This window comes from Anolis sagrei, chromosome X, assembly GCF_037176765.1.
Source record: "Anolis sagrei isolate rAnoSag1 chromosome X, rAnoSag1.mat, whole genome shotgun sequence".
Taxonomy (NCBI): Eukaryota; Metazoa; Chordata; class Lepidosauria; order Squamata; family Dactyloidae; genus Anolis; species Anolis sagrei.
Genome location: NC_090034.1, coordinates 64804911 through 64826158, shown reverse-complemented (window position 1 = coordinate 64826158; position 21248 = coordinate 64804911). Strand labels below are relative to the sequence as shown.

The window sequence follows — 21248 nt, the reverse complement described above, 5'->3', positions numbered from 1 at the left end:
ACGTAAATCTGCATAGATGTTGAAATTGAAAATTTCAGATTGTCAGTAGTTGCCCTGTTTTTGACACTGAACAAAAGAGAAACTAAACAACCAGAAGCTTGCCCCAAACAGGCACAACATATGCTCCTCTTGTCTACTTGGCAACTTCTGCCTTTGAGGTTTCCATATATGCCACCAGAGATGTTAACCATTTCCCAGTTGATGTTTTTTAATGCAAAGTGAAAAGAAGCTTAATAGGGCAGCTGGCAGGGATCATCAGTGCATTAGGAAATTCTGAATCAGCTGTGTCTGTCGTGGATGTCTTAACAAAAGGAAAAGGGAAATTTAGATTTAATGGTAAGAACAAAGAGAAATGAAACACATTTATATGTTGGGATGGATTGTTCACTGGGTAGTTGTGCTGGTGAATTAGAGAGCTAAACCTGCGCGGTTTAACACAGACATGCACAAGTTAGTTATTTTATTGTAGAATGTAGGGATAGTAGTACCTATTTATAGAATCATAAAATTCTAAAGTGGGCCATCCAGTCCACTCCCTGCCGAAAAGCAGGAAAATCCATTCAAATCACCCCTTTATTTATTGTGTCAGGAGCAAACCAAACAGTTGTATTGCATTTTTAACAAACAAACAAACAAAACACAAAGTTTGCAAACTTGGTAGTTGATTAAATGTCCTTTGGCCAGTAGCTGGCCACTTGGAGTGCCTCTGGTGTTACTATAAGAAGGTCCTCCATTGTGCTTGTAGCAGGGTTCAGGTTGCATCGCTGCAGATGGTCTGTAGTTTGCTCTTTTCCACACTTGCGTTTGTGCATTCCACTTCGTAGCCCCATTTCTTAAGGTTGGCTCTGCATCTCGTGGTGCCAGAGCGCAGTCTGTTCAGAGCCTTTCAAGTCTCCCAGTTTTCTGTGTGCCCAGGGGGGAGTCTCATTTGGTATCAGCCATTCATTCAGGTTCTGGGGTTGAGCCTGCCACTTTTGGATTCTCGCTTGCTGAGGTGTTCCAGCGAGTGTCTCTGTAGATCTTAGAAAACTATTTCTTGATTTAAGTCGTTGACGTGCTGGCTGATACCCAAACAGGGGATGAGCTGGTGATGTCACTGCCTTGGTCCTTTCACTATTGGCTGCTACTTCCCGGCGGATGTCAGGTGGTGCAATACCGGCTAAACAATGTAATTTCTCCAGTGATGTAGGGCGCAGACACCCCGTGATAATGCGGCATGTCTCATTAAGAGCCACATCTACTGTTTTAGTGTGGTGAGATGTGTGAGGGGTAAGAAACCACCCCTGACAGATGGCCATCCAGCTTCTGTTTAAAAAATCGAACTACTGTATTTTTGAAACTGCGGAATAATTCATATACTACAACTAAAATTGTGTCATATTTTAGGTTAGCTTGTCTTTAAGTCTCCCTGAATTGCTGCCATTTATCGTAATCGTTATATAAGTGCTATTAAGACAATTTTTTGTTTTCTAAAGTTTTATTTTCTAAATAAATGGGAATAATTATGACAATGTAGTGCTTGCATTCAGAAAGCATACTTGTTCAATATATGTTAAATTGCTCATGTTAAACAGCTAATACATTCGTTTGACAGTTGAAGTAGAATTATAGGGCTGTGGTAATAGAGTGATAGGAGCCTAGAACAGTACAGCTCTTGTCTGACATTACACTCGGTTTGAAGCTCACTTAAGCCAACAGAGGTTTGTAATGAAAAGGGGAGGAAGAATGTTGCCTTACATTCTTTGTAGGGACAGGTGATATGGATCTAAAAGAACTGTATTACTTCCTATATATTTTACATCTATGTATGCATCCATTGAGTATGCCTGCAACAGAAGAGATTCTTTGTAGAAAACAAATGGAGGCTAGTGCAGTTATGGCCAGTCACCTTTATTTGGAAGTGGGTTTGTTGCTCCACCAGCTACTCAAGAAGGGAATGTTTTCTAACAGATCGGAAATGGATGTTTTCCCAGAAAACAGTTTCCTTTTATATGTAAGAATAAAATCAACCATACTGGGCATGTTTGTAAATACAAAGTCCAATTTGGGGTGCGGGCAGAAATAATGATCAAGATCATAATAATGATCATGTTTTACTAGTCATCCCCTGCCACACGGTCCTGTGGCCCAGTCTGGTGATCTGGGAAAAAAAGGAATTAGAAAGTGTTGCTTTCTAATATATGTAATTTCTTTATGCTTGTGGGAAAACAGTATTCCTTGCTGTTTCTTTGTCAGTGTTGATGTGGAGATTGTCTGGTTTGCCTACTCTGGAACATGCAACATATAATTGTCCTTCTTTAGGGGTCCCTTTCAGATCTATAATACTATATCTGTGTGTATGTGTGTGAATTATATATATCTTTATCTATGGCTGGATGGCTCTTTGTCATGAGGGCTTTGATTACGTTTTCTTGTCCTGGTGAAGGGAGGTGAACTGGATGGCCTTAAGTATTTTCTGTTGGTCATGGGGGTTCTGTGTGGGAAGTTTGCCCCAATTCTGTCGTTGGTGGGGTTCAGAATGCTCTTTGATTGTTGGTGAACTATAAATCCCAGTAACTACAACTCCCAAATGTCAAGGTCTATTTCCCCCAAACTCCATCTGTGTTCATATTTGGGCACGTGGAATATTCGTGCCAAGTTTGGTCCAGATACATCATTGTTTGAGTCCACAGTGCTCTCTGAATGTAGGCGAACTACAACTCCCAAAGTCAAGGTCAATGCCCAATAAACCCTTCTAGTGTTTTATGTTGGTCATGGGAGTCCTGTGTGCCATGTTTAGTTCAATTCCATCACTGGTGGAGTTAAGAATGCTCTTTGATTGTAAGTGAACTATAAATCCCAGCAACTACAACTCCCAAATGACAAAATCAATTTTTTTAGTGATGGTCACTCCTTGGGTTAGTAGGTGTCTTGTGGCCAAATTTGGCGGCAATTCCCCCAGTGGTTTTTGAGTTCTGTTAATCCAACAAACAAACATTACATTTTTATTTATATAGATGGACAAATAAAGGAATAGTAATAATTCAAAGCCAATTTAGGTATTATAACAAATATATAACTTAACATTTTAGTGTTGTCTTAGATATCATAGTTGGAGACAGCTTGAATCATGATAGCTGAATGATTGAAATTGTTGGCAGATTCTGTTTCCTGACCAGAATGCATGAGTATTGGGTGTTTTTTTCCCAATACAAATATTTCAGGTCTCTATAGGTTAAGCAGGAGAAGGGGGACAAAATTTCCAGCCCTATAGGACTTCTGTTCCTCGGAAGTACTCAGAATACTACCAGCACTCTCCCTCCCCCCCATTATAATTTTATATATAACTAGCTGTACCCACCATGCTGTAACCAACCTTCTTTCTTTCTCTCCTTCCTTCCTTCCCTCCATCTTTCCTTCCTTCCCTTTCCCTTCTTCTTTCTTACTTCTCTACCTGTTTCTTTTCTTGCTTCCTTTGCTCTTTGGTTCCATCCTTCCTTGTCTCTTTCCTTCCTTCCTTCCCTACCTCTTTGGTTCCTTCTGTTCTTCTTTCCCTCTTTCACTTTATTTCCTTCTCTCCTTCATTCCTTCCTTCCCCTTTTCTGTGTATGTGTTTTGTGTGTGCATATATGTGTGTATATATTTCTGTATATGTGTATATGTGTGTGTTTGTGTACATATGTGGTTTTGCGCATGCGTTGTAACGTATTTTTTGTTTTTTGGCTTTTTAAGTCTCTTCTGCTGTATTTTCCAGTGTTTTATGAGTGATGGTCACTCGTTGGCCTGATAGGTGTATTGTGTCCAAATTTCGTGACAATTTGACAAGTGGTTTTTGAGTTATGTTAATCCCACAAACAACTATTACATTTTTATTTATATAGATTATAATTATAATTTTTCTGAAATTATATCTATTACACCCTTGGATGTAGTTCTAGAGTGTTAATTTAGAATGGTCAAATATCCTTGTACTTCCGCTTTGCCTATTCTGTGTGGTATTTCCCTCAGGAAAAGAGATTTCATCTAAACATTAGGAAGAATTTTCGAATGGTTAGAGCTGTTTGGCAGTGGGATGTGCTGCTTTGACGTGTGGTATAAATGGAGGCTAGATGACGATCTCTTTGAAGTTCTTTGATTATGTATTCCTACAGAGGGATCCTTGTGGCCTCTTATAACTACCATATGTTTTTATGATTCTATGATTTTACAAAAACGCTCTTCATGTTTTTTTCTTGCTAAATTGCTTCCTTGTAGAAAGCAAACATGTGATGTGAGTCTCAGGATGACATGCAGGCATTCATTCATCTAAATCATTGGGGTTTGTTTTAAAGGTACATATCCTGTCAACATATTGTGCCAGTCTAAACAGATAATTTTACAATCGCATTTTGTTTATTAGGTTATTTTAAAACTGGAAAGATAATCCATTTGCTGTTTGGGAGTGTCTTGTTATGCTTTGTTGAAATAACATTAGGGCACTAACTGCACGTAAACCAATGTCTTATCCTCCACTTCAAAGACTTGAGTGGTAGATTGTTAGACACAATGTTTTGTTTGTATTTTCCCAAGTGAATTGTATAGGTTCCAGTAGCAAAGCAGGATATCCTATCAATCAAGCACAGTAATAAATAAACAAGACTTAAGGGTAATAGGATTACAAGGAGAAAGATACTGTATGGTTATTTTGGGTGGTATAATATTTAAGAATTATTCTTCTCTCTCTGGTGTTGTAAATAATGTATTGCTATACTTACATTGTTTATATACTAGCTTGGGTACCCGGTGATGCCTGGGCTATTTGAAAAAGTCCTTTTAAAAATTGTACAAAATGCACAAGGTTGTGAATTAACTACAACTAACATCAAACCAGGTTAACCTCGAGAAACTCCATGAGTACTTAAAGTTTGTTATGTTGGGCTGGTTTGTTCTTGCATCAAGAGTCTAGATGTATTATTGTTGGGGTTCAGTGTGCTCTCTGGCTGTAGGGTAAACTACAACCCCTCAAACCCCTCCAGTAGATTGTGTTAGTCATGTGGGTTGTGTGTGCCAAGTTTGGTCCAGGTCCATCGGTGTTTGGATTCACAGTGCCCTCTGGATTTAAGTGAACTACAACTCCCTCAAATCAAGGTGAGTTTTCCTCAAATACATCCAGTATTTTTTGCTGGTCATGGGGGCTCTGTGTACTAAGTTAGGTTTAATTCCATCTTTGGTGGAATTCAGAGTGCTCTTAGATTGCAGGTGAACTAGACATCCCAGTATATACAACTCCTATAAATTTCAGTGAATTCTCCCCAAACCTCTCTAGTATGTTCAGTTGCTGATCAATTCCTCTGTTTGCTGTATTCCATAGAAAAGAACAGGAAAGGGTTAAAGGAGAGGCAGTGGGTGTGGGTAATGCAAATTCCACACCTGTATTGGCATAAAATCTAGGATGAAATTGTCCCTGTATGAAAGCCTTCACTTAGGTGGTGAACACTATGGTGTTTGTAGAGGACATTGACAGGGCTCTTATATATGTTCATGGTGCTCACTATAACCTGCAATGTCATTGGAGGGAAGGCCTTTGGTGTCTCCTGAGGAGTGGGAGCCATAGCTGTTTGTGGAGGTAGGAGCGTGTCTGTGTGAGTGGACACCACAGCCACATACTCACTCACTCACACACAGTTCACTTTTATTATGCGTATAGATATGGGCATAAGGGTACCTGCCTGTTACTGGAATGGGTTATGGTATGCCAAATTAATGTGCAGTGAGGTCATTTTAAAGGCATTTTATAAATACATTCATCTATGTATACACATCTATCTTCATGTATATGTGACAAGGGGGATAATTCACCATTATTTATAGGAGTTGTGGAGAGCACTGTGAACCAAACCAACAATGGATCTGGACCAAACTTGCCACGGGAGATGGGACATGCAGTACCAGATCACTGTGATCCCCACGAATGATGGACCTGCACTACAATTGACACACAGACCCCCCTCCCCCATGATCAACAGAACATACTGGAGACGTTTGGAGGAATTAACCTTGATGGGAGTTATAGTTCACTTTCATCCAGAGAAACTGTGCCCCCCCCCCCCCCCCACAATAGACTGCAACCAAATGTGGCACATATACGCCCTATGACCAACTGAACATACTGCAGGGGTTTGGGGGACTGGATCCTGATTTTGGGAGTTGTAGTTCACCTTTATCCAGAAAGCACTGAACCCAGCCAGCATTGGATCTGGACCAAACATGGCCAACTGTGCATACAGGCGGGGTATGCACAGTTGGCCATGTTGGGGGATGATTGCGCTTGACATATGGGAGTTGTAGTTCACCTGCATCCAGAGAGTCTTGAACCCAGTCGACAACATATCAGGACCAAACTTGGCACACAGAACCAACATGACCAACTGTGCATACTGGCCTGGTTTGGGATGATTGGCCCAGGATTTTGGGGATTGCAGTTCACCCACATCCTAATGCATTTTCTAATGGGAGCATTTTTAAAAAGCAACAGGAAAGACTGGCTTGTTTTCCTAATAAATAGTGTTACTAATTAACTAAATGATACAACCTAATACCTCAAAACAAACAATGCCTTTTTAAGATAACCTGGGCATTGCTGGGTCCCCAAGCTAGTATTCTATAAATATAAATACATACTGTATATGTGACTTGCACCTTTTCCAGTAACTATGAAAAACATTGCATCACTGATACCATGAAGTAGCTTCACCTTAAAAGAAAAGGTTACCTTCAGAAACATGATTCTCTCTTTGCTCTTTCCCCCCTTAAAATCATACCATTTAAAGGGCGATTGTGTAAAGGAAGTGTATTCTTAAAATCACTTAACCTCAGGAAATGCAATTGCACAAACATTTCTGTAAAAGAGGAATATAAGATCTATTGTTGTGGACAGAAAGTTGGACTTGAAGCCTCAGTCCCAAATGTCAGCTCTTCTGTGCAAGTCACTGTCTACCCTTGGCCCAGCCTGATATAGCTTACAATGTTGTTATTGTGGAAGCTTTAGGGCAGCAGTTCCCAACCTTTCTGACTCATGGAGCACTTTTTTAGAATCAGTTTCTGTGATGGAGCTGCTTAGTCCTACCCTACGTCTTACAAGTTAATGGTGTTCAGGAGCAGTGTTGCTGAGGGAAGAAGAGGGGAAAGATAGTAAGGAATGTAAAGAAAAGAGAAACCTAAACTGCACAATGTCCATGCAGTGAAATTGTATTTTAAAAACTTTGAAATTTACCATACTATCTCAGTTTATTCTCAACTGTCACCAATACACATGATGTTTTCAAAACATGGCCATACATAAACATTCTTCCTAAGTTCAATAAATCAAACCATTTGTGTTGCAACAGAAATAGAGTTAACTGTAGTGCGACAGTGGGCATAAATTAAGACATAACATAAAATAACATATGAACATTTGATTACTTTAGATTCAATTGATGATAATTGCAGGTGAATATCTGGTTCTGCATTTAAGCAACTTCTGTATTTTGTTTTGGTACCTGTATAGTTGGAGAATTCCACTTCACAGAGATATGTAGTTGAGAGAGGCAGCAATACTAATTTTGCTTTCTCAAACAAGATTTTGAATTCATCTTATAAATGTAGCCAAAACTCCAGTAGAATTTGGTTTTGAAAGATGGTTTTTACTTTGCTGTGAGGTGTCAAATCTATGAGTTTAAGCTGGGTGGTTTTTTGTTCATGCTGAACACATTCAGTATGCATTTAAAGTCATCAAGCACTGTGCCGTCACACCCAGACCCTATAAAAATAAACTAAGATGTGCTTCTCTATTTGTCTGGGCGGACCGCTGGGGTCTTTCTTTGGAAGCTTGAGATTTTTAGCAATTAAGGCTACTTCAGTCTTTAAACATCAAAACAGAATATTTATTTCTCAAAGTCCTTGCAGACTTGGCACAGCTTGGCAAAGTTACAAACAAAACAGTCAATTGGTGAAACCATAAAGATGATCTTTCTTTCTTTCCCTTTGGTTAATGAGATAACATTTCCCCAAAAGGGAGATAAGATTCTGGAATCTTTCACCCTAACCCTGAGCTGCTATGGTTTAGAAAAAAGCAGGGTTTTTTCCCCTATCTATAGCTCAAGGTTAACTTTGGAGATGAAGTAATGCTCAATATATAACTCAATACCTATTCTATCTATCTCTATAGTACTCAATAGCTTCTCTATCTGAATCTCAATATGCTTCTATATAGTTCAATATCTCAATAATCTATCTCAATTAGTTCTTATAATGGTTTTCTCAGAGTTACCTGCTGCCCAACAGCACATCTGAAGCTTTCTTTCTCTACTGAAAGAGGCAGGGGAGATTCAAAAATGGAGATCTCAACCTAGGAAAAAAGGCGGTCTCTAGACCCAAAGAGATACTTTCTAAACCAATAGCTGCAAAAGGAGGCCTGCAGACTGGCTTTCCAGCCTCTAATAATGTTAACTTTAGAGTGCAGCTAAGATTGTAGCAACTCTGGGTAAATGCAAAGGAACACTATCCCATGCAACTAAAGATAATGCAAACTATGCTTCTGGAAGACAGAACAAGCACCTTCTCTTGAATTGTAGGAAAATAATGTTCAAACACATCTTTCAAAGCTTTGAGATTTGACTGAATATTTTCCTGTATTTTTTTCTTAAATCTTGATGTTATTTTCTTTCAAGAAGCATTTTGCAAGAGGGAAGCAATTGATGTTTTCCCTTTCCACACACTTCAGCCAATATACAAGCTTCCTCTTAAAGGAAGACACCTTAGCATTGTATCAAAAACTGTTGCAGTTTTTCCTTGCAATTATATAGATTCATTTTGCTAAAAATGTTGGCCAAATACAGCAGTTTGCATACCAAGTCTTCATCTTTTAAATCCATCACCGATAGTGTTTTATGTTGTTGTTGTTTATACGTTCAGTTCCTTCTGGCCCTGTCGGCTGCACCACCTGCAGCTCCTTCAAGGTCAAGCCAGTCCCTTCAAGGAATCCATCCATCTTGTCCTTGGTCGGCCCCTCTTCCTTTTTCCTTCCATTTCCCCCAGCATCCTTCTCCAAGCTTTCTAGTCTTCTCATTATGTGGCCAAATTACTTCATCTTTGCCTCTAATATCCTTCCCTTGAGTGAGCAGTTTATTTCCTGGAGTATGGACTGGTTGGATCTTCTTGCAGTCCCAGGCACTCTCAAAATTTTTCTCCAGTACCACAGTTCAAAAGCATCTATCTTCCTTCGCTCAGTCTTCCTTATGGTCCAGCTCTCACATCCATAGGTTATCCATCGAGTATTATAATCCAACAAAAATGCAGTTAGTTCTGCATGCAGGTCCATCAAACATGTCTACCCTTTTCCTCAAGACAACCACCTTACTTCAGTGTGCATCAGGAGGGACTCGAGGTGGCTTCTTATGTCTTCACATGTTAGTTTGAAGAATCTGCTTTTAAAAGGTTGCAATTGTATATAATTTATTATTTTGGGCCTCATTCAGCGCTTCAAGCCAGCCTCTATTTATATGGGGCTGAGTTCTGAGAAGCTTTGAGGGAATTCCAAGAATTTTCAAATGGTCAAAACACCCTGTGGGGGTTTTTTTTTTTAAAACTTTGTTCAAATTCTGATTAGAGCTATGAAAAATACTAAAAAGTTATGTTTTGGTCATGTTTGAAGCAAAAAAAGAACAAGGAAATGACAGGGTCACTGCATAGAGAAGCCGGTGAAATACTAAAAGGAGGGAAACAATACCGTATAATACCTTCTTTGCATCAGTCATTCTCAAAAGTGAAACAGTTCTCTAACTGGTGAAAATATGTAGAATAAGTCGTGCAGAAGGAGGGCTACAGCCTAGAATAGGTAAATGGGTATTAATGAAATGCCTAGCTTCTCAAAATGAATGTATATCTTCAGGGGGTAATGAGCTGCATCCCAAAGTATTAAAGGAACTTCCAGATGTGCTGGAACAAAGTACCTCTGAGTACACTTTTGGTCTGAGTACACTCTTTATTTACACTATTAGAACTGGCATTCAAACACAGATCTCTTTCAATTTCCCTCCTAAACTTTCTTGAAAATTAGGTTGTGTTCTGTTGTGAAATTCCTTGCTGAGTTGGGGGCTCAACAGTAGCACGTGGAACAGATCACTTGATGATCTACTGCACATCTACACATTTACCAGTTCGATAGCAGTCTACCTTCTACTCATGCTTTCAATATCATATGCAGAGCTCATAGGGCACTGGCCAGGGCAATAGAATATTCTTCATGAAATAAAGTATGCCCAGTGTCACATCTGAAAGTCTCTTTGAGGGCATATTCTATGTGAAGAATGCTGGAGGCGGGGAAACCATCTTTTGGGGCAACTTTTCTACTATTATTGATGTTACCCTGAATAACTGAAGCCAGTCCCTGAGTTACAAACATCTAATTTATTTTTTATTTGTTTGATTCATGTATACCCCGCCTTTCTTACTCCCGTAGGGGGACTCAAAATGGCTCCACTGAAGCTTTATTACCAATCCTTGTTGCACAACAAGCTAAAGTTTCAAAATCAATTCTCACAGGGACAGAATGTGAGGTGAAATCTTTTGAACAGGAGCAGAGGCAGCAAAACAAACACCACAGCTACCCAAAGCTTATATATATATATATATATATATATATATATATATATATGCTGGAGGTGCACTTAAAAATGTACCAGTTCCAACTTACATACAAATTCAACTTAAGAACAAACCTACAGAATCGATCTTGTTCATAAGTTGGGGACTGCCTTCTTGAATAATGAAACATTTCTCTTATGATGGGACGAAGAGAATACAGTCAATAAAAGGATAATGAGGATTTCAGTATTTTGTCTATCACAACTTATCTATATTTTTCTATTTATAGAATAAAAGTGAAGATATGTATTATGTATGTATGTATGTATACATCTTTGTATGTATGCTTGAGTTGCTGTAGGTTTTTCGGGCAGAATGTATGTTTGTTTGTATGTATTTTGAGATGTATTATAAGAGATGTATTTTGAGATGTAGTATGTATTATAAGATGGCTCCCACTTCAGGAGAACACTGCGACTTCCACTGAGAACTTGACACACAGAGCCCCTATGACCAGCAGAAAATATTGGAGGGGTTGGGGGTTGGATTGATCCTGGATTTTGGCAATTATAGTTCACCCTGCATCCAGAGAGCTGTAACCTCTGACAGTGACAGATGTGGACCAAACTTGGCACACATACCCAGCGTGACCAACTTTAAGTACCGACAGGGTTTGGAGTGAATTGACCTTAGATCAAAATTGCCCAAAAAAACCATTGCATTGATAATATAGTTGAGCAGGCATGCTCCAAAAGGCCACACTGACCGCTTTACTACTTGATCCATAGCATTGAGCCATGACAGTTAAAGTGGTGTCAGTAGATCTCTTGTTCTTTCCAACATAATTATCTATGATGCTTTAAAGAGCCTGTTAGCACCTGAAACATATTAATTTTGTATTCTGTTTTAAGATAGTTACAATATTGTATGGACAAAAAGTGAGCTGGGTACAACATGAATTCCTAATTTTTATCACTGATATCTCTGAGAAATAACCCAAGATCTGGTGCTTAATTTGTTTATATGATACTGTTCTAATATGTTAAAATTGTATACAAAGTTTTACATGTACTGATTTTTCAAAAGAAAAATGCCGCTCTTTCAAAACACAGTTTTTATAAGGAACAAGTCATAGATGAACAATGCCACTTCTGGAGAGAGATGTTGCAAAGGTACTCATGTAGAAATTGATCAGTGAAGTTTCTTCTTTATTTCTGTCTGCAGAACTATCATGACGACTGAAAAGAACTTAGCAGCAGAGGCTGAAACTCCTAAGCAGCAGCCATCAAAAGAAGAGGAGGTCGCTGCCAAGAGTGGAACACAGGAAGCTTCCTTGGAGAAAGCACCTGAGAGTGAGAATCCATCAAAAAAGAAGTCTAAAGCATCTGATAGTGGCACTCCCACCCGAGAAGACCAAAGCAAAAACAAAGAGCGCACTTCTGAAAGCCGAGGTCTGTCCCGGCTGTTTTCATCATTCCTCAAGAGGCCCAAGTCTCAGGTCTCCGAGGAAGAAAACAACGAGACGGAAGCAAAGGAACATGGTGAAGGAGACCAGAAAGAGACAGATCTTGATGTTGATCTCAATGAAGAGATTCTACTGAAAGCCCCAATTGCAGCTCCTGAGCCAGAGCTCAGAACTGACCCATCTTTAGATCTTCACTCACTTAGCAGTGCAGAAACACAGGTAAATGTGACATGACTTAGTTTTCTGTTTACTTGAGTGGGGGCTTCCCAGAGCTGTTCTGTATTGAACCCTTAGTGCCACATCTACCAGTGATAAAGTGACCCCATATCATCTGCCTGTCCACATTTTACCATTGCTGAACTATGAATCATATCCAGTTCTCTCAGATGTTCCTCATAGGGCCTGGCTTCTAGACCTGTCACCATTTTGGTCACCCTTATCTGGACCTATTCTAGCTTGTCAATAGCCTTCTTGAATTATGGTGCCCAGAACTGGACACAGTATTCCAGGCTAGGCCTGACCAAAGCAGAATAGAGTGGAACTATTACTTCCCTTGATCACTAAACAAAATACTTCAATTGAAGTAGCCTACAATTGCATTGGCTTTTTAAGCTGTCGAGTCACATGAATAACATATTCAGCTTGTGGTTTACTAAGATTCATAGATCTCTTTCACATGTCCTTACTTAGGGGATGCCTCATTTTCTGAGTAAGATTGTCCTCCCAAGTTCGGTGTCCTGGTGGTGGGTACGTAGGTGACTGTGGAGCCCTGTTCTTGACTTGCATGTTCTCCTGCAGTGAGGGTATCGGTTTCCAGGTGGAAACGCGCCTTCCCCTTGGCATGTTTCTCTCTTTCGCCCTCTATTCGTGCCTCTTCAAATTCTACAGCACTGCTGCTCACAGCTGACTTCCAGCTAGAGCACTCAAGGGCCAGGGCGTCCCAGTTCTTGGTGTCTATGCCACAGTTTTTAAGGTTGGCTTTGAGCCCATCTTTAAATCTCTTTTCCTGTCCTACAACATTCCGTTTTCCGTTCTTCAGCTTGGAGTAGAGCAACTGCTTTGGGAGACGGTGATCGGACATTCGGACAATGTGGCCGAATTGTCAACATGACCTATTGTCAAGCCAAATATATCCTATCCTATATCAGGAGCCCCCAGTGGCGCAACCCTTGTGCCGGCAGGACTGCAGATCGACAGGTTGGAGGTTCGAATCCGCAGAGAGTGCAGATGAGCTTTCTCTGTCAACTCCAGCTCCCCATGACATGAGAGAAGCCTTCCACAAGGATAGTAAAACATCCAGGCGTCCCCTGGGCAGTGTCCTTGCAGACAGCCAATTCTCTTATACCAGAAGTGACTTGCAGTTTCTCAAGTCGCTCCTGACACGAAAAAAATCCTGTATCTGTGTATTTCATTTTTTCTGCAGTAATGTTCATTTCTCCCTGTTTAAATGCATTTTGTTTGTTTTGGCCCAGCTGTCTAATCTGTTCAGGTCATTTTGGATTCTGCTCCAGCCCTCTGTGGGATTAATTGTCCATTCCAATTTGGTATAATTTGCAAATTTGATAAGCATACCCTCTATTCTATCATCCAAATCATTAATAAAGATGTTCAATAGCACTGGGCCCAGGATAGAACCCACTGGTCATTTCCCTCCAATACGAAGTGAAGCCATTGGTAAGCACTCTTTGGGTTTGACTAGTTAACCAATGCCCAATCCACGTAACAGTAGTATTGTCTAGCTCACATTTTACTAGACTTTACTTGTGATAATATCATTGGCTTTGTGAGAATGTCAAAGCATTGCTGAAATCAAGATATGCTACACCCACAGCAATCCCTTCATCTACCAAACTTGTAACTCTCTCAAATAAAAAGAGACAGGGTTTGTCTGGCATGACTTGTTTTTGAGAAACTTAAGTTGACTTTTAGTCAACTGTTTAATGCCTGGATCTTGAATCTTTCCCGAGATTGATGTAAGGACTGGGCAGTAATTGTTTGAGTCATCTCCCTATGAAGATGAGGACAACATTTTCCTTCTTTCAGTCTCTTAAAACACTTCCTGTTCTACACAAATTCTCAAAGATGATTGCCAATGGTTCTGAAATTATTTCCGTCCGTTCTTTTAATACTTTTGGGTGTAATTCATCTGAGTCTGGGGAATTGAGTTCAGTGAGATTAGCCAGATATTGCTCTATTGCTCCTTTACTTATTCTATGCTGCATTTCCCCTACTGCATCATCTGCTCCATCCTTCCCAAGTTGAGTTCTATTCACCTTTTGGAGAAGATTGAGGCAAAGAAGGTGCTGAGCAGTTCTCCCTTTTCTCAGCCCCCTGTAATGTTTCAACATCACCTGTATCCAGCAGCCCTAACTTCCTTGCTCTTCTTTTTACAATGGACATAACAAAAAAGTCATTTTTCTTGTTTTTAACTTCTGCAGAAAGCCTGTGCTTTGGCTTTTCTAACTTTCTCATTATATATGCAGGCTGTTTGTTTCAATTTCTCTTTGGTGATTTCTCCCTTTTTCCATTTCCTGTGCATGCTCCTCTTAAATTTTAATTCTTCTGAAAGTTTTCTAAATATTCATTTTGGTTTCTTTGGACACCTGCTATTTTTTCTACTCATTGGAACTGCTTAAAATGTTTGCCTTCAATTTTCAGAAACTCCCATCCACCCTGAACACTTTTTTTTTCATAGAATCAAAGAGTTGGAAGAGACCTCATGGGCCATCCAGTTCAACCCCCTGCCAAGAAGCAGGAATATTGCATTCAAATCACCCCTGACAGATGGCCATCCAGTCTCTGTTTAAAAGCTTCCAAAGAAGGAGCCTCCACCACACTCCGGGGCAGAGAGTTCCACTGCTGAACGGCTCTCACAGTCAGGAAGTTCTTCCTCATGTTCAGATTGAATCTCCTTTCTTGTAGTTTGAAGCCATTGTTCTGCATCCTAGTCTCCAGGGAAGCAGAAAACAAGCTCGCTCCCTCCTCCCTGTGACTTCCTTTCACATATTTATACATGGCTATTATATCTCCTCTCAGCCTTCTCTTCTTTTTAAGCCGCTTCTCATAGGGCTTGTTCTCCAGACCCTTGATCATTTTAGTCGCCCTCCTCTGGACACATTCCAGCTTGTCAATATCTCTCTTCAATTGTGGTGCCCAGAATTGGACACAATATTCCAGGTGTGGTCTAACCAAAGCAGAATAGAGGGGTAGCATTGCTTCCCTAGATCTAGACGCTATGCTCCTATTGATGCAGGCCAAAATCCCATTGGCTTTTTTTGCCGCCACATCACATTGTTGGCTCATGTTTAACTTGTTGTCCACGAGACTCCAAGATCTTTTTCACATGTACTGCTCTCGAGCCAGGCATTGCCCCCCATTCTGTATCTTTACATTTATTTTTTTCTGCCTAAGTGGAGTATCATGCATTTGTCCCTGTTGAACTTCATTTTGTTAGTTTTGGCCCATCTCTCTAATCTGTCAAGATCGTTTTGAATCCTGCTCCTGTCCTCTGGAGTATTGGCTATCTCTCCCAATTTGGTGTCGTCTGCAAACTTGATGATCATGCCTTCTAACCCTTCATCTAAGTCATTAATAAAGATGTTGAACAGGACCGGGCCCAGGACGGAACCCTGCGGCACTCTGCTCATCACTTCTTTCCAAGATGAAGAAGAAACATTGGTGAGCACCCTCTGGGTTCATCCATTTAACCAATTACAGATCCACCTCACCGTAGTTTTGCCTAGCCCACATTGGACTAGTTTGTTTGTCAGAAGGTCATGGGGGACCTTGTCGAAGGCCTTACTGAAATCCAGGTACGCTACATCCACTGCATTCCCCGCATCTACTCAGCTTGCAACTCTATCGAAAAAAGAGATCAGATTAGTCTGGCATGACTTGTTTTTGATAAATCCATGTTGACTATTAGCGATGACCGCATTTGTTTCTAAGTGCTTGCAGACCACTTCCTTAACAATCTTTTCCAGAATCTTGCCTTTTTAAATTGTTTTTAATGTCCCTGGCAAACCTGAGCTCGTTTTGTGCTTTAGACTTGCAGAACTTTTCCCTACAGGTGTTGGCTATTTGTTTGAATTCTTCTTTGGTGATTTCTCCCTTTTTCCACTTCTTGTGCATGTCTCTTTTGTGTCTTAGCACAGTTAGAAGTTCTTTGGACATCCATTCTGGCTTCTTTGCACTTGTCCTATTTTTTCTCTTTGTTGGCACGGTTTGCAATTGCGCCTTGAGTATTTCATTCTTGAGAAATTCCCATCCATCCGTAACTCCCTTGTCTTTTAGTATCTTTGTCCACGGAATGCCGCTCAGTGTTTCTTCATTTTTCGGAAATCAGCTCTCCTAAAGTCCAAAATGCGGGTTTGACTTGTCTTAGTTTCAGCCTTCCTTTGTACCTCAAATTGCAGGAGCACATGGTCACTTGCCCCTAAGGATCCAACCACTTCAACCGCATCTATCAGGTCCTCCGCATTTGTTAGGATGAGATCAAGAGTAGCCAACCCCCTTGTTGCCTCTTCTACCTTCTGGACCATGAAATTGTCTGCAAGGGAAGCGAGGAATTTGTTGGACCTTGTACTCTTGGCCGACTGACCATGGAGCATTCCATTAATACAACTGACCATGGGATTCCCTCTGAGAATGTTTCTTCTATTGTATGTGCTATAGCAAGGGTTCTTGTTCAATACAAGTGTGCCATGTGCAGTGGGCCATGAATTAAATCATTTGGAAATGCAATTATTGTTATAACTTTGAGCCGATATGTATCCTCCCAGTGAAGATCGCATGTAGATAGATTTCTAAAGTTGTGAGGATTAGGGGACCCTTGCTCTTAGTCTAGATGTTGAATTATTACATAATGCTATGCATTAATGCAAATAACACTTTGGGAACACATCTCTCCCTATGAACCATCGTGGAGATTAAGATCCTCTGGGGAGGCCCTGCTTTCCGTCCCGCCATTGTCATAGGCACGATTGGTGGGGATGAGAGACAGGGCCTTCTTGGTGATTGCTCCCCGGCTATGGAACTCCCTTCCTCGTGAGATCAGGTCGCCCCCCTCCCTTCTGTCCTTTAGAAGGATGGTAAAAACATGGCTGTGGGACCAAGCTTTCGGGACAGGGCAATAAAGCGGCAGTAGAAAAGATGACCAGACCAATTAGATTTTACACGGATTACTAGGACGGTTTTAAATGGTGTATTTAAATATTTTGATAAATGTTTTTTAATGTTTATGTATTGTATGTGAATTTGTGTCCCGGCATTGAATGTTTGCCGTATATATGCTGTGCTCCGCCCTGAGTCCCCTTCGGGGTGAGAAGGGCAGAATATAAATGTATATATATATATGATCTTGGCATACCTGAATAGTTGACTATAGCCCATTATTATTGAATATAGGCAGTCGGCTAATGACCAGTCAGTGGATTTCATGGGTTCAAATTGTCATTTATTTGCAACCTGTCCTGTCTTATAGAATTAGCAAAAATTATTTTACATAGACTAATGTTGCAACAGAAATATTCATTCTTAGATTTTTAGACTTAAACCTCAGAATGAAAGACTACAAACTGCATTCCATGTTTTACTGAAGATAAATTCCTTTCGGTCTCAGAATGACACAGTGTATACATTAAATTCTAATATATCATTCACAACAAATCCTTGAATTGGAGTGACAGATTCCCATGCCATACAGGTTCATATCTATTTACATTTGTTTAATAAATAAATAAGTAATAAAAACTTAATTTATAGCCCGTCCTATCTCCCTGAAGGGACTCAACTACCCTTACTATGAGCCATGTCATTTTCAAGCATGACAAAAAACAAACACATAGCAATATTTATATAGATATAGCATTATGATTATTAAATGCTATCAGGCCATGTTTTCTTTGTCAAAAGTCCCCTCGGGGAGATAGGGTGGAATATAAGTCAAGTTACATATTTTTATTTATTTTAAAAAAGTATTTTGCTGTTTCTTTTCTTTGACTTCAGCCAGCTCAGGAAGACAGGAGAGAAGATCAAGATCCAGAGAATAGAGATTTTGAAACTAAGGAGGAGGACGAACAGGTGAAGTGCTCCAATACAGAAGAAAAAAAAGGCAACACCAGGGTGAAAGCTGACAAAGGAGTCAAAGGTGTGCAGAAAACAACAAGAAGACCCAGAAACAGCATGCATTGCAAGATTACTTTATTGGATGACACACTTTTTGAGTGTTCTTTGGATGTAAGTATAGTATATGTTTCTAAAACAAGCAAACATCAGGTCCCTTTGGTAAGATTATCTTCTCTCCTCAGTTTAGGACTCTTGTTGTTCCTGACAGGGAGAGAAGGGAAAGATGGCTTACCTGAAATTGGGACATAGTTTTGATCTGCCCTAAGCTTTACAAAGTTTCACTGTAACTGCATATCTGGGTAAACTTCCGCCCCTTAAATATATGCAGTTTGTTTACTGTTGAAATCTCCTCATTGCCAAAAGATAGTGACTGCTTTCTGGAGCAAGGAATGCATGTCTGACTTTAGAGGAACTGATTTTCATCTTCCCAGTATGTTTATGATATATCTATATTGGTTTTTATGTGGTATCTATTTTGTTGCAAATTGCACTTAAGGTATTAGTATGGAAATGCTACTGTACTAAAACAATAATATTAGATGATATTTCATAATTAGACTAGTTGTATTTGTACATGGTAATGATACTATTATTGTTATTTAGGATTGTACCTTCTAGTACAACAATAGTTTGTCATTGGGTTGTCATTGGGACTTCACTACCTCTGAGGATGCTTCCCATAGATGCAGGCGAAATGTCAGGAGAGAATGCCTCTAGAACATGGCCATATAGCCCGAAAAAACCTACAACAACCCAGTGATTCTGGCCATGAAAGCCTTCAACAATAGTTTGTCATATTTCTAATGGCTTAAAAAACACATCTTGTAGATCCCCATATCTTCTACAGAAAAATTTCCCATCCTGAAATAAGGGCCTAATTAGAGGAGCCATCATTCAGTGCTAGAGCAGATATTTACATCTTTGATTATAGGGACACAGATTTAAATACTGAAGAACAGCTAATAACCAGAGTAGTAAGTGGTCTAATAACATAAATCAGCTCTTTAAACTGTTTTGGAATCAGTCTATTGGGGGCAATTTTACTGGAACAGACAGTTGAGCCGACATTTGAAAAAAGAAAACAAAACCAACAACTCTTGTCTAAAGACAGCTTAAGAAAAGCTTGATTTCTAATTTGTATCTCAGGAATTCCAAGGGAAATGGCAAGTTTTGCTGTTAACTAATTTCAGGGAAATTGAGATGAATTATGTAAATAATTCATTCAGTTTGTTGAAGTATTTCCTCTGCACCACATCATTTCTTGCTTCCCACCAAACAAATACAGGCTGAATATCTGGGACCCTCTGCTCCTCAGACAAGGTTGAAAGTTGACTTTTCAAGTGGAATTGCATCTAATGGAGGAAACAATAGGTTTCTTTTTGTTGTAAGGCAGATATCTATATATTGTCTGTGTGTGTTTGCGCATTCATATGCACACACTGACAAGATACAAGAAGCAATGCCTAGGCCTCTCCTTGTCCAACTTTCCCTGTTTAATCGATTTTAATATTTCTCCTCCTACCAAATTCCTAATCCAGAAGTAATGCTGGAAGTGGAGGAGTCTTGGGAGGAAGATAATTGCAGGGCCACTCAAATGGTCTGTGGAGATGGAGATTTACAGGGGCAGGAATACCTTCTCCCTATGCTTAGGCTTTTTTTCTCCTTTGCCCCAGGATTTGCATTATCACAGCAAATATACTTGGGGTTTTTCTCAAATAGAAATAATTTCCTCAACATTCTCTAGAGGAATAGTATCCAAGAGGGGCTATCTTAATGAAAGAATCTGTATAAAATGATGAGCATTTTTAATATACTTAGCACAGCATTTCTCAACCTGGGGGTCGGGACCCCTGGGGGGTTTGTGAGGGGATGTCAAAGGGGTCGCCAAAGACCATCAAAAAACACAGTATTTTCTGTTGGTCATGGGGGTTTTGTGTGGGAAGTTTGGCCCAATTCTATCGTTAGTGGGGTTCAGAATGCTCTTTCATTGTAGGTGAACTATAAATCCCAGTAACCACAACTCCCAAATGTCAAGGTCTGTTTTCCCCAAACTTCACCAGTGTTCACATTTGGGTATATAGAGTATTAGTGCCAAGCTTGATACAGATCTATCATTGTTTGAGTCCACAGTGCTCTCTGGATGGAGGTGAACTACAACTCCAAAACTCAAGGTCAATCTCCCCCCCCCCCCCCCAGTATTAAAATTTGGATTTATTGGGTATTTGTGCCAAATTTGGTCCATTGGATGAAAATATCTCCTGCATATCAGATATTTACATGACGATTCATAATAGTAACAAAATCACATTTATGAATTAGCAATGAAAATAATGTTGTGGTTGGGGGTCATCACAACATGAGGAACTGGATTAAGGGGAGGTTGAGTGAGAAACACTGACTTAGCAGGTCTACAACGTTAAACTGTGTTCTGTGGAATGAAATACTTCTAGTGCAGGCCTGCACAACATGCTGCCTGGGGGCTAGATGTGCTAAAAACCCCTGTGGCCTGAAGGGGTTTAGCCTATTTTCATTTTGGCTCCTTACTCTACTGCAGAGTCGTGCAGGCTTGCTCTAGTGTTTAACTTTAAATACAGAAAGCAAGGGAATCAGATGTCACATATTGTTATTTGTGTGCAGAAACATGCCAAAGGGCAGGATCTCCTTAAGAAAGTATGTGATCACCTCAATCTTTTGGAAGAAGACTACTTTGGACTGGCCATATGGGATACTCCAACCTCCAAGGTAAGAAGAATACACAAAATGCGGTTGCTGTATTCTTTTTAAAGGGCTGCTTAAGCTTTTACTAAGGGAGGTTTTTTAATGTGCAGATTGAACAATATTGCAATATTAACATTTTAGAAAAGTAGTATAGTTTTCTCCAGACTGGGCACAACTGAAACTATGATGTACTGCGGATAGCTCTCAAAATGGTGTCTGACATTCCTCCTTATGTCAGAACCTTTGTTGAAAAATTTGGACTGGTCCAGGAAAAGGCGATGGATCATAAGTGTGTTGATGGACTCAGAGCTCTGTATGAGCTCCTGGCTGTCATGGGAACCCCAGTCTGACATCA

General features: G+C 40.0%; 1 protein-coding gene across 10 annotated transcripts in view; it reads left to right on the top strand.

The window, feature by feature from the left end:
• Positions 1 to 21248, top strand: part of EPB41 (erythrocyte membrane protein band 4.1) — a 199458-nt gene that overhangs the window by 74364 nt on the left and 103846 nt on the right. For 9 of the 10 annotated variants that reach the window (XM_067473651.1, XM_060784643.2, XM_060784642.2 and 6 more), the window contains exons 2-4: positions 11809 to 12268; positions 18056 to 18286; positions 20813 to 20917. In XM_067473651.1, coding sequence (XP_067329752.1) covers positions 11816 to 12268; positions 18056 to 18286; positions 20813 to 20917 — 789 coding nt within the window. In that variant the 5' untranslated portion in view covers positions 11809 to 11815. The remainder of the gene's footprint in view (positions 1 to 11808; positions 12269 to 18055; positions 18287 to 20812; positions 20918 to 21248) is intronic. The other variant, XM_060784647.2, reaches the window with a different exon arrangement.